The following is a 14,047-nucleotide window of genomic DNA, read 5'->3' as shown; positions in this document are numbered from 1 at the left end:
TTTATACGCGTTGTCGCGCAACGATGCGCCCACGTGTGAATCAAACGCGACACCCCTCCTTTCGCCGATCTCTTCCCTATTCCTTTCGAGTTGGCGCGTTCGTCCCTTTTTCATCGTTCAAGAAACTTCGTAACTTGGGGGGAGAAGAGGAGGAGGGGAGGGAGGGGGAGAGAAATCGCGCGGGCCTCGCGATTTCGCGACGCTTGGACGTTACGCCGATCGCGTCATCTTTCTATTCTCGGATCGGCTAATTGTTCTAATTAAAAGGATTGCAGTTCTGGAATAACTCGACGAGTTTATATTTGTCCGTTGACGCAGATGGGAGCAAGCAGCGTTGGAAAGGAAGAAGCGGAGAGAAGAAACGCGAAAGACGATCGTCGCTGCGACGTTCTCTACCTTCGAGTTACGTTTACGCTTTGCACCGCTTTCAGCACGACCTCCTTTCGCGAACTTGGGTGAAAAGCGTGGTCTACGTTTAGATCGGTGATCCTCCTCGAGTGCTCTCGGGACTCTGATCCGGTTGGCAACTGAGAACAACAACGAGGAAGAAAACAGCGAGAAGAGAATAAGCGAGAAAAGAAGGGGAACTAGAGAGAGAGAGAGTGAGAGGGAGAGAGAGAAAGAGAGAGAGAGAGAGAGAGAGAAAGAGAGAGAGAGAGAGAGAGAGAGCGACGAAGCAAGCATAAACTATCGGGAAAATAAAAGTTTAAAGGAAGGAGATTCATCGTTCGCGTATTGTACATCGTACATCGTACGCGATGTGCAATTTTTGGCGAGAGATCGGCGAAACGCACGTAGAGAAACGCGCGTTTCTCTCGCATAGTCGGGATCCGATACGATACGCGAACGAACGAACGAACGAACGGGCGAACGAAGATGAAGACGAAGATGAAGATGAAGAGGGAACGACCGTCGAGGACTCCCCTGAAGTAGGAGGAGGAGGAGAAGAAGGAGGAGGAAGAGAAGGAGGAGAAGGAGAAGGAGAAGGAGGACGACCACCTATACAAGGACCTACGCGGCCAGTGGGAATGGAATGCAGGTACGAGTTCAGTCGGCGACTTTACTCTTGCCTCCTCACCTCCTGATCAGCCTCCTCCTCCACCTTCTCGTTCTTTTCTTCTTCCTTCTTCTCGTTCCTTTTCCTTTCGATGCCTCTACTAGGGAACAGACCCGTTGCTCACCGAATCACACTATCGTGTTCCACCTACCGGCTTCACCACCTACTACTACTTTGCCGCTCGTCGTGCCTCTTCTATTATTCTCCCTCCCTCTCCCTTTCTCACTCTCTCTCTCTCTCTCTCTCTCTCTCTCTCTCTCTCTCCACGCCGCTACTACTAATAATGATATCACCGCTTGATATTGTCACCGGCATCGATGCTTACGATTCTACCACTCGTAAATTCTCGCAACGACTCGCACAGGTTGGACGATCGCGACGATTCGAAGAAACGAAACGTTGCAGTTTTCCAGGACCATGGCCGTGCAGTTAAAGCCGTGCTTGGGCGAAACGGCGTCCAGGAAGAGATAAAGATATCGAAATTTTTCTACGCTCTTCTCGTAGAAGCGTGAAACTGGCGCGCGAAAGCGGGGCGACGATAATTTGAGATCGAATTTGGCGATTAGGGTCGATCACCCAGCAGCGGTGGCGTGGTGGAAGGGTCTGCAAGTGGAATGCGGTCGGCGCGAGACCCTGCCGTGGGAGACAACCGAACGACTACTACACCGGCTTTTACCTACTACTAGTACACGCACACACACACGTAAGCGTACACGCTTTATATCCGGATTCATCGTGCAATCGCTTCGTTTTCGCGATCGAACGCGACGCCGTTCCTTCTCTTCCCCATTCCCCACCCGTATTTCTGTCTCCGTCTTTCCATCTCGACAGAATTTTTTCCTCGCGCGACGCGAGTACGACACGAGTCACGTGCAACTAAGTACGTATGTACGTACGCGGCGTGTATCACGGTGCGAATACGAAACGGGCACGAGGTTGAGAAAGACGGACGGGAAAGTTTGGCCGGCCGAGGTTAGGTTACTCGGATCTCTCGAGTTCGCGTCCGCTATTCGTTCGCCTCCCTCCTCGAACCACCGCGAAACGGTACGGCGCGGAATCGAGGATCGAGATCGATATCGAGATTCGAGGAGAAATAAATACCGATACTTCCGTTCCGTGCTCGAGGTGACAGGAGGAGCGGTCATCGTTTCAAGGTTACGAATATCGAATGCCGTCGCCATTATAATATGGTAATTCGCATCGATGATCCCTCGATGAATAATGGAGAGGATCGTTGGAATCGTGCGCGTTATGTCACATTGTCAATCTTGCCACGTTACGATAAACAATCGCTAGCTCCTTCTTCTCCTTCTACTTACGTACTTTTCTCTCTCTCCTTTTACAATAACAATCGTTGAATCGTTCCGGCTCCGATGCACGGATTCTCGAGGGTGGGTATCGAGAAGAGGCGGAAATTGAGTTAAAAGAGAGAGGAGGTGGAAGAAAAGGAAAGGAAAGGGAGAGGAGGAGGCGTTTCGGTTAAAAAGTAGCGCAGGTGAATCGCAGGCAGGCGTGTGTGTGTGTGCGGCGTAATAATCCCGGCGAGTTTCGTAGTTTTCTATGAATATAGACGCGTACTCGCGTATCCGTGTGCACGCGTGTATACGTAGAACGAGCACAGCCTCGGCGTGGGACCAAAGCGACTGAAAAAGTCGCACGGCGTGCACGCTGTGCTCTCTCAGACCAACGAACGCGGCCAACTTGAATGCGACCCGCGAATAGAGGAAGCGTACCGCGGCTTCTACGAAATCTTCAATGCACCTTTCAACTCGCCCTGGGCTCGACCGTTTCAAAGAGCAGTAGTTTCCCTACCTCTCCTCGTCTTCCGCCTTCTCGATCTCCGAGAGAAACCGGCCTTGCAAATTTTCGGTTCTCTCTTCGACCTCGACCGTTAAATCCTCGCACGGAACGCGCGTATTCGATCGATAATTGCAGAACGCCGTGAGACGTTCAACCCTCTCTCGCCTAACCTGCCGACCGGTACGGCCGATGCGATCGCGTATGCCGTAACGAGAACGGCAGCTGGTATTCCCAGCGTCCAGGTGAGGGAAAAGAAGAAGAAGAGAGAGAGAAAGGAAAGACGGAAGCTGAAGTCTCTTCGGGCTTTTCCGTTCTTCTCTAATCGGGAAAGGAGAGGAGAGAAGGAGAAGAGGAGACGGAGAGGGTCTGGGCACGTGTCTCGCATCGAGCAGGACATCTGCCTCTAAAAAAGGACCCACTGTTGCGTCCCCTATTATATCGTTTACCTTAGCAGCGAACCGCATCCCTTCCTCGCTTTCGCGTTCTAAGACGACGCGAACAGCTGCCCTTTTCCCTCGTAAACCTGCGGATAACACACCTGCCCTTCTTCCAATGTCGGAAAGGTGACCGTTAACCGTTGACGCGAGAGAGAGAGAGGAAGGGAGAGGAAAATGGAAAAACGGAGGCGAGCTAAAACGGCGTACGTGACCGTTTTAAATGGAGTGCGCGTGCACGAGTGCGGTAAATCGGCGGCCGATCGTAGGTGACGGAATGTAACGAGCGTCGCGGCGCTTCTATTTCTGCGCGTCGCGTCGGCCGTCGACCCGCAGACGGCTCCCAGACTATGCGCGTTAATAACCGCGGAGAACGGATACACAGACACGTGCCTACACATCTTTCGCGCGAAAACTAGGTCGGCCCGAGTACGAATCTTCCGTTTCTACTGCGCGCCGCTCCTTCCGATCGATGGAAAAAGGGACGAAGAACGAGCGCGGTCGAAAGGAGGGAAGGGAAGTTTTATAAAGGGACTCTTTTCTCTAACCAATCTCGTCCGCTTTCGAATAAACGACCCCTCGGCTACGTACGAAATCGTTTATGCGCGCGCGTGTATCGCACGTACGGACGAATACCTTCTAGGTACGAAAGGAAGCCAACTTCCTTCCTACGTTCCATGTCACGCGCACTACCGTTTATATAATCCATCCTGTGACGTCACGCTGTTTAATCCATTCATTACCGAACCGTTGCGCTCTCTTTCTTTCTCCTCTCCTCTCGCCATCCTCCGCCGTGCTCAACGCTCGCACGGTAAAACGCGAACGGAGAAACGGATCGGCGGAGTGCGCTCTGGCGTGGAATTATTTGGGGAATACAAAGGAGCGGAACGAATGTGCGAATACGCGCGTTGCGACGTTTCGAAATCGAGGGGGGCGGGGGGGCGGAGGCCACTATCGGACCCTCTGCGTTCGTCGTTCGAAAGAGGGGGGAAAAAAATGGGCGAAACTTGGAAGGGAAAAGGCGCACGTCGAAAACGTGCTACTTATCGACCACGATAACGACGAGAGGAGGAGAGGCGAAGACGGAACGTTGACGGAACAAAGAGAGAAGAAGATGGCGCGTTGTCTTCTCCGGACGAAAGCGTTATTCCGGTGTAGTGGTAGTAGTCACCTCTGACGTAAACGCGGTCTCCGGAATTCGATAAGAATTCCGACGCCGCGGCGAACGAGGGAAAGAGGAAGCCTAGCGCGAAGGGGAAAAGGGGTAGGCGGAATATCGGATATCGATACGAGACGAGTTACAATTACGAAATTGAACGATCGGTCGCGAGATACCGTAAATCGAATTCCTATTGCGCGTCCACTCGGTGCACCGATCGAATCTTTTCGTCTCCCGCGAAAGACCTGTTGCGCCGTTTCCTTTTCCGTCGCCGTGCCAATGCACCTACCAATGCGCGTACGCACACGCACGCCGACTTAGCGGCGGAGTTTAACGCAGGTGGCGCTATGACGCAAATCGTTTATCGCCCATTCGGCTTCCGAGCGATATCGGAGTCGGCGGGCGTCGGCAACGCTGAAAATAACGACTCGTCCGTCGCTCGCGACTCGACCAACACCGATTGTGTCCCTTCGTCGCTCGTGGACAGTCGTAGGAACCGTCCCGCTTCGAGGGACGAGAGGGCGAAGCACGGATCGCGCGTACGGAGCGCGGCTGCGCGCCAACGCTCGAAACTGCGCAGCTGGAGAGAAGAGTGGATGACGTCAAGAGCGGAAACGAGATGTGCGCGTACGAAGGATCCGAGTGCGTGACCCAGTTATAAAGAGAGGCAAAAGATAAACTGGGAGATTATGGGATCGTTCCCTCCTCCAGTTTCCATTCCGGCTTGCTCGAATCGAAGCATTCGCTAGAGTTCCACCAGATTCTCGTTATCCGCGATCGGATAATAAATACCTAATTGCGCGATGTTCCGGGATCGATAAAGAATATATCGCGCGTATCGAGTAATTTTCACACGCTCGACTAACGGACTTACTATCCTTGGTCGGCAATAAACGCCAGGTTTAAACCGACTCGTTAACGTTTCACCGAGCACCCGTCCACCGTTTACCCACCGATCTTGCTATCGTGGAAACGGTTATCGAGAGTTCGTTCACCTTTTTTTTCGACGAGACGAAACCAGACGGGAATTCGTCTCCGTTCTTCTTCCGGACGGATAGTTTGGCGGGGGGAGGAGGAGGGGAAGGGGGAGAAAACGGAGCGAAAGAGGGAAAGAAGAACGGATATGGCGATACGCCGCCAGTTTACCCTCGAAACCATGAACGAGCAGTTGAATTGTTGCGGCAAACGTGTGGGAAAAAGTATTTACTACGAAGCGAAGCAAGAGTTTGCGGTTCATTCATGGCGAGTATCTGAATGGCGGCGGGAGAAAGAGGGAACGACGATCTATGCACAAGACGTGGTGCGCAGGGACACGCATACGGATGCAGATGTATGCGTGAGCTGCAACGGCTTAAATAAATGGCGTGATTCATACGTGAACATCTTCTGATCGCGGTAAACTGCGCATCTCTCCCTCTCTCTCTCTCTCTCTTCGTCCCGAAATATTTCTCGATTCGCGATTTTCGTTTTCGCACGTATCGATCACGTCGCGATGTAATCTCTAGAGAAAAGAAGGAAAGGAAAACGGAAAGAGAGAATCGACGTATGCGCGTATTACGAAACGAATCACGCGTAAAAATAACTTGGAGTAATCTCGCGTTGTAAAGCGAGTATGTTGTGTAAAAGAAGAGAGAGAAAAAAAAAAAGAAAAACAGCGTCGAGCCGATCGTAAAGCGCGTCGTTAAAAACGTGCTAGATGTACGATCGATTATCGTATCCGCGTTTCTGCCACGAATCCCACGTATCGATATTTTTTTCAATCGCTGTCACTTGTCATCGTTTTCGGAATCGAGAGCCTCTTCCGCGTCGCGAACAGCGTTGCGAGCAACGACGATTCGGTCGTAATTTCGTCGAGAAAATTGCATTCCCCGTGGATGAAAAGATACTTGGGAATACGTATCGCTTGCCGAGAGAAAGAGGTGCGATCGGGAGAGATCGTAGGTGGGAGCGAAATAGGGAAAGAGTTAGAAGAAAGGGAGAAATATATACGTATTCTCGGCGTGCGCGCGCGCTAGAGCGGCACGGACAGCCAAAGTTGAACGAACCCACGCGCGACCCGAAACTTGCTAATTTTTTAAAGAGCCACAACACCGATTGGATAGCTACCGCTATCGACCACGATCGGCGAACGAGCCGACGACCTACTTGCCATTCGGCATCCCGTGCACGTCCGACGTAGTCGAGTTCTCTCTCTTTCTTTCCGTCGTTCCCACGATCGATGCAAAGCCCAGAGGGCGATGGAAAATTCGAGGCTCGCGTAAGGAGCGCGTACGAAGCGTGTATCTGTTTGCGCAACGGAGAAAACACCCGAACGATAATGACACGTCTATTACGTGTACGGTTATCGGCGGTGGTGGACAGTAAGGAAGGACTATCGAGCAAAAATCAGCGATAATGGAGCGCTAGTGGTCTGTTTACACCGCGAACGAGTTCACAGCCGGTGTAATTCCGGCACGTGTAAAACTTTCAAGGACGAGGCGTGTCTCGGGACGCGTTACGCAAGCGAAAACCGAAGCGGCGCGACACCACCGCGCGAGACACGCCTCGCGTCTCTTTTTCCCTCTTTTTCGCGAAAAGCTGTGGAAAAGGGACGGAGAAGGGAGGGAGGAAGCGAGTTTCGGTAAGAGTCGCGTAATAACGCACGTGCGTAGGAGCTCGCAAGAATTCGCGCACGCGTTAATCGCATGACGTCAACGCGCATCTCGGAACAGCTGACCGCATTCCACGATAATTGTTTTGCATAACCGCGTGGTGTCGGCTCCTCGCCGAAAGAGGACACCACCCAGTTTTCACCCAGAGCTCGTCCGATCGTTTGTCTCTTTTCCTAGAGGCCCGGTATGCCGGGAGAGGGGGAAAGAGCGAAACAGAGAGGAGGAGGAGGAGGGGGAGAGAAAGGAGGAGGAGGAGGAGGAGGAGGATCTAGGAGGATGATTTTGCAAGGACGAGGTGGAACATAACGGGGACGAGAGATGGGGGAAGGGAGAAAATTGGAAAGGGGGCCCCGATCTATGGCGGATCGGAGTGGATCTCCGCGGCGGCCCTCCCGTGTGTCCGTCCGGTCGTCGATAGTTTCGCGGCCAGCCGCGCGTTGCCTTTTAAAGTTTAAAGAGCCAATCGCGGAGGACTGGTGGCGAGGCGATATCGGGTGAACCGGAATAGCGAAGTAGAAGCGGTAGTTTAGGCAAGTCAGCGGTTCTCAAACTCGAATCGAGACCCCCCCCTCCCCCGATTCGATTCACAGCCGAGGAGGAGTAACGGTGTTTCAAGCTCGTCACGGAATTTTGTGGAGAGTTTCGAACGCGAGACAACGAGCCGCGGGCCGAGGAAATACTTTTATCTGCGAAGAAATGAAATCCATTTTCGCTGTATATATATATATATATATATATATATATATATATACGCGATACGAATAAAAAAAGGATAGGATCAAAAGATTTTTAAACGAATTAGAAACTGTCTCGAAATAACGAGGATGACGATTCCGGCGAGAGAATACGCGTAATCCGAGAATACGGTTCCGAAGATTGGTTATTACGGCTGGATTTCTCGCTCGCTGTTGAAACGCTATCGCGCTGGACTCTGAACCGAAACTCAACCGAGTTACTCAACGAACGATCGAAAGAAGACGAAGAAAAAAATAAATAAACGTAAATCACGATCCGATATCGTTTCTTAATATTCTCATTTTCATTATTTTTATTAATCGAATTCGAGTAAACTGTACCGGCCTGGTTGAACGGATAAGGGGGATTTTACGATTACGCGATAATACGCCGTTTCGGGATGAATGAAGACGATGATACGGTGCATCGCAATAACGTTATCGCGATATCGTTGGCTCCAACGTTCCCCGTGGCCCGTCCATTCCAATTTTTGCGCGAGAAAACACGCGCACTTTTTTCGTCGACCGATCGCCAACTTTCCTTTTCCTCGTCTAGGATTTAGTATACGATAGAACGCGAACAAAGCTCGTTTTACGTGTCGAGCCAGCACCGATACATACGCGGTTGGGACGGAATGCGTATGTACTTGCGGCAAGCGCAGCAGACCGTCTCGTCTCGTCTCGTCTCGTCTCGTCGTGGCTCAGACCTTAATGACGTCATTATCTCTAATTAGAATTCCCATAGTGGCAGCGGCCGTCTCTACCGGCGCCCCGTTACACCTGACGGCTACTGTTCCCCCTCCCCGTTCTACGTGCCGAGAACAACAAGTAGATAATCCTTTGGAAAACGCGGAAGGCGATCATCTCTGTTCCCCGATCGATGTATTCTTGATCGTGTCTCTCGATCGTTCCAACTCGCGTTCACGCGAGTGCTTCGTTCAATTTTTCATAACTTTTCCGCGTCCCGGAACGGCGAGCGGACGGAATTCGCGTTGGAAGAGAATCACACGCGCCGAAGACACGTGCATATTAATTATCCATCGACGAGCGACGGGTTTGAGGCACGGTTGATCGATGAACTTGCTCGCTTACGCCGTTTCCACGCTGTGCCGAGGCGAGCAACGCACACGCGGCGGCGCGCGCGCGTGCGTACGTACGTGCGCGCACGCGGCTTGAATAACATTCGCATAACAGGGTGTCGCGGTGACGCAACTCTCTACTCGGCTAACTTTCTTTCTCTCGGTGACAATGGGCCATAAGGAACGGAGACCGTAGCGGATGAAAGAACAAAAGAACGAGAAGATAGAACGGAAAAAAAGGGGCGAGAGAGATAGAAGGAGAAACGCGTACGGGCAAAGTCATGCGCGACCGCCTTCTACGCGTACGTATGCGTGATTTCACGGCCCTTCCGCCGTCTTCACCGCTGGCGACCGCCACCACCAATTTCCTCCACCATCGCCTCTATCCACTCATCGTTGCTCCCACCCCCGCGCCTCCTTCTCCCTCGCTTTCTCTCTCTCTCTCTCGCCCCCCTCTTTCGCCACATTCTATATCACGACTTTTCGCATCGTTTGTTCTTTCTTCGTACTGAAATGATGACGTCAGGACGCGGATACCTGTTGCGCGAGACGCGTTGGTGCGTTGAACGAGCGATCGACGGGGAATGGGAGGGGAGGAGGGAGAGAGGAAGAAGAAAAAAGACGATGCGTTATCAATGGTCGAAAAATGAAATGAAAGGGGAGGCGCGCGCGCGTGTGTAGGAATAGGATGGGAATTGGTGCGAGCGAGGAAGAAGAGCGGTTTATCGCGAATGGCGGAAGGAGCGGTAGTAGCGAATGCGGTCACGTCTTGCAAAGATCGAAATCAACGAAAATAGACGAAGCTCGGAGCTGGCTTGTTTGGAAGCGTGCCAATGATGCGACGACGAGGCGCCGCGGAAAAACTTGCACGGGGCAGCGGACGACGACGTCGAGAGAGAAACGTCGGTCGAGAAGTTTGTTCGATCCTTTCACGGCAGGATGGTAAGCGAGCGAGCGAGCGAGCAAATACCTACGACTCGCGTCGAGTCGCGTCGCGCCGTGACCGAGCACGCGTCTGACCGCAAACGGATCACTCCACTGCGCGCGACCATGCACTCGCACCTGTGATCCATTATCGCTTCCCCAATTATATCTTCCCCCCTCGATAACGTCGTACGCGCATTTCGGATCGCCGATTCCCAGAAATTCGTAACCGTATTCGTCCATCCTCTAATAGGATGGAAAAATACCTATCGTTCTCGTTTCCTCGTGTATAAGGATAAACGGTTGAAACAGATATACCGATGTACGTGTCTACGTGCGTGACACCGCTGTCTCGCAATTTAGAAAAGAAATTATCGCTTCTAGAATTGATAAAAGGCAAATACACATACGGGCAACGATAAACAGGGACGGCGTTCTCGATGACTTCCTTCCCAGTAATTCTCGATCCCGAACTTTGTCGTCGTTTCTTCGCTCCTTCCCCTTCTACCCTTCCATCCTCCCCTCTCGCCGGGGAAACAGGGGGAAAATACGAGGCGGAAAAAGGGATACGCGAGTGGATCGTTCGGTTCGATCGGTGGAACGGGAAGGAGGAAGGAGGAAGGAACGAAGCGAGGCGAGGCGAGGCGAGGCGAGGCGAGAATTGGAGTGTGGAGAAACGCGGTTGAGAACCGCGGTCATAGTACGCCGGCCGTCGGTACATAAATAGAACGGTGGACCTTAACGCGCACTTTTGCGTCTTTATGTAACTTGGCCAAATTTATGGTCGTTATCTATTTAATAATACGCGGATTTACTCGCGCCATTTGCCAACATCAAACGATCCTACCACGTACACGCGTACACGGGTGCGCATGCACGTGCGCACATACGCGGTTAGCGTAAATTTCGCGCGAGTGCGTTCACCTTGCCGATTCCGTCGAGGGGCTCTCTTCGTTTTCTTTACTCGGACGCTCGAGCGGCGAGATATCGATTCTCGCCGCCGACGAGCGACTCGATCGTCCGGAAAGCGCGGAACGAGGTGTCGTCGTTCGTTCGGACATCGCCTCGCGGACGGGTCGGAACGCCGGTTCGCGAATGGCGGTCGAAGGGAAGCAGACGGACACGTCGTTCGACACGTGGCTAAGGGAGCGATCCGACGAGACGCGACGTTTCGTCGACCACCACGTTCTATTATTACGCGCGGCAACTAACTTTATTAAAACCCGTTCGACGTAGCAACCGGTTGCTTCGTAAATACGCGATCCTCGCTTCGAATCCCTGTTCCGCGATTTTTTCCGCGCTTTATAAGAGTTTGCGAGACGATCGTTCGGAGAGAAAGAGAATCAAGATCGATTCGTCTCGTTACCTTCGTCCTCGTTCCGATAAAATTCCATCCGATTGGCCGAGGGACGAGAAAAACAGCGGTGACGGACGATGACGTTGATCACGTTGACGAAGGATCGATAGGAGAAGAGCACGAGTGTCGGTCCTATTCCTCCTCGATCTGAAATAACGTCGATCGAGGATAGGAATTTCGTTCGGTCGCGAATAATAAACGGGCGCGTAGATGAGAGGATGGGCGCGGGTGCGCGGGCGCACACACATACACATAGATACGCACGCACACACACGCACAAGAAGCACCGGCGAGTCGAAAGCGAAGTGACGCGAATTCACAAGCTGTCAAACATAGACGTAAACGACCGATCGGCAGACGGACGAGGACTGACTAGGGCAGTCGATCGCTCGTGGATTCCCTGTTCTATCTCTCTCTTTCGTCCCCTTCCTCCTGCCGATCCACACTCGCTCCCACCCGTCTCCCGCTTCTTCGTTCCTTCCACCACTCTTTCTCGCTCGGTTCCCAGTTCGCTCGCTTTTCTTTCCTTCTTTTCACGACACGGCGTCTCCCTCTCCCTCCCTCCCTCCCTCACTCCCCCTCTCCCTCTCTCTCTCTCCGTCTCTCTCTCCGTTCGACCTTCTCCTCTTATCGGCTTCTCTTTTCGTCCATCTGCCACCTTCGCGATATCGTGAAGCGTGCGCGCTAACGCGGAAAGGGAAGGGGGAACCACGAGGTCGGAAAACACGGAAATTACGAATTGAAAAGACGGGACATTATCGAGTGCGAGTAATTTGAACGCGCGATTGAAACTTATTCCCGAGAACGAACCAACGATCAACCCGTTTATACGTTCACGCTTTCTCTCTCTCTCTCTCTCTCTCTCTCTCTCTCTCTCTCTCTCTCTCTCTCTCTCTCTCTCTCTCTCTCCGCGTTTAACCTCTTGAAACGAGGTTAAAATAGGAAAATCGAAACGGAAACAAAGAGACAGAAATGGAAAAAACGATATCGCGTTATCGCGTTATACGTACTGGCAACGTATCACGCGCGATAGAAAACCATATGTATCCCACGTAGTATTTAGTCGGACAAAGCGAATCGGAGGTACGGATACGATCGACGATCGTGCGAAATTTTCCTTCCATTCCTCGAATTCTCTTCCCTCTCTTCGTTCTATTTTTTTTTTTTTTTTTCTAACAAAAGGGATCGCGATCGTTCGACGAAGCGATGGAAAAAAAAAATATGACGAAAATCTAGACGGTCTCGTCTAATCGTATCCTAATTTTTTCGCCAAAAATTCTCAATGTGGCGCGCTCTCATGGCGACGAGACGAAGCAGCTTTGCCGTTTACATAAAATGGCTGACATGTCTTGTTCCTCGCCTTACTTAGACTTTGCCTCTATTTCCTTACACGAATCACCGAATGTCACGCGTTGATGCGTGCACGATAAAAATTCACTCGATAAATTAAACGTTCCACTTATGGGATACGTAAGTAGCGATATTATACGATTAAAAATAATTGCTTCGATAACTTCGCCGTTGAATCGACGAAATTTTGCAACGAATTCGCGGAAATGCAATAATATCGAGGATTATTTATTTTTCCACGTTTTTCCGTGTGCGAACGTACGAGCATTTGGCAACGCATCGGGGGGAGGCGGGGGGGAAGGGGAAAGAAGTGATAATTTCGAAATGACACGTTTTATTTATTAATCGTAAGTATATATCGGAAGCGAGGAAAGTTGGAATGTTTTTCTTTTTTAGATAAGATCGCTTTTAAGAGTTTAAGAGTTCGAGTTGGCGTCTCTCTCGAGTAATTGCGCAAGAAGAATTGTACAGGGGCGATACGTCGCGCGATTCTTATCGCATTTATACGCGTACGATGACTCGCGCGAGCGCCAGGTAAATGCGATTACAACTATAATGGTTACGAACACATCCGCGTAAAGTGGCCGCGTGACGCTCACGTGGAGAATGCCAGTGCTTAATGGCCGCTCTATGCTACTAATTGCTCGATCGAATACGATTACACTCTGGCGGAAACGCAAAGCGAGACCATCCGTTACGCATTCGCATTATCGCCTATGAGTTGGCCATAAAATCGTACCGCGAATCGAAAGGATCCGCTTTGTGGTTATCGGTCGTTCTCGATTCGATCGATCGATCTTTCCTCGTATCCTCTCGTACGTTCTACGAGAAGACGCGGCAGGTCGAACGTAGACTCCTCGAAATATCGCAGACGTATAAAATTGTCGTGACGACGCCGGCGCATACAAATAGAAAATAGAAATGAGTTTAGAAATAGCGTTGCCAGTCGTCGGCCTAGAATTCGATCGGTCGTAGCCTACTGCGACACTGTTTCGGCTTACTTGGAACCCGTCTCGTCTCGTCTCGTCTCGTCTCGTCTCGTCTCGTTTCGCGTCGTTGTCTCGTCTCGCCTTGTCTCGTCTCGGACGAAAACATTATGCGTATTATTCCATCGATCGAAACGAAAGCAAATTCTAAATACTGGGACAAATGGAAGGAAAATGGAGAGAAATTTGCACGGTTATTCGCGATGGACGTGGTTGTGACGCGATTAAAAGCACCCTGTAGATGGTCTGCAGACGAAGTTACACTTCCTTGAATGCAGCATCCTGCCGGCAAAGTATTGACCGGGTAATTGAGCAACCGCACACGGTGCGGAACGTTGATGGAAGAGACAATTCTAGTTCGCTCGCAACTTCCTTCCTACGTAGAACGAACGAGTAAACGCGAATACTACTGGCATCGAGTAGAAGTTGCACTCGGTAGTGGTTTCATTCATAAAGTCACGCATTTAACGAGGAAACGACGTTTGCACGCATCAAGAAGAGAAAAGCTTCGATGCA

General features: G+C 51.4%; 1 protein-coding gene across 2 annotated transcripts in view; it reads left to right on the top strand.

The window, feature by feature from the left end:
* The first annotated feature begins 297 nt into the window (after positions 1 to 297).
* LOC108002370 (uncharacterized Golgi apparatus membrane protein-like protein CG5021) overlaps positions 298 to 14,047 on the top strand; it is a 34,545-nt gene continuing 20,795 nt past the window's right edge. For both annotated transcript variants that reach the window (XM_062085048.1, XM_062085046.1), the window contains exon 1: positions 298 to 1,039. In XM_062085048.1, the coding sequence (XP_061941032.1) occupies positions 1,034 to 1,039 (6 nt within the window). In that variant the 5' untranslated portion in view covers positions 298 to 1,033. The remainder of the gene's footprint in view (positions 1,040 to 14,047) is intronic.

The sequence above is a fragment of the Apis cerana genome, linkage group LG14 (assembly GCF_029169275.1).
Source record: "Apis cerana isolate GH-2021 linkage group LG14, AcerK_1.0, whole genome shotgun sequence".
Classification (NCBI taxonomy): domain Eukaryota; kingdom Metazoa; phylum Arthropoda; class Insecta; order Hymenoptera; family Apidae; genus Apis; species Apis cerana.
The sequence above is the reverse complement of the archived record's forward strand: the minus strand, read 5'-3'. Positions and strand labels throughout refer to the sequence as shown.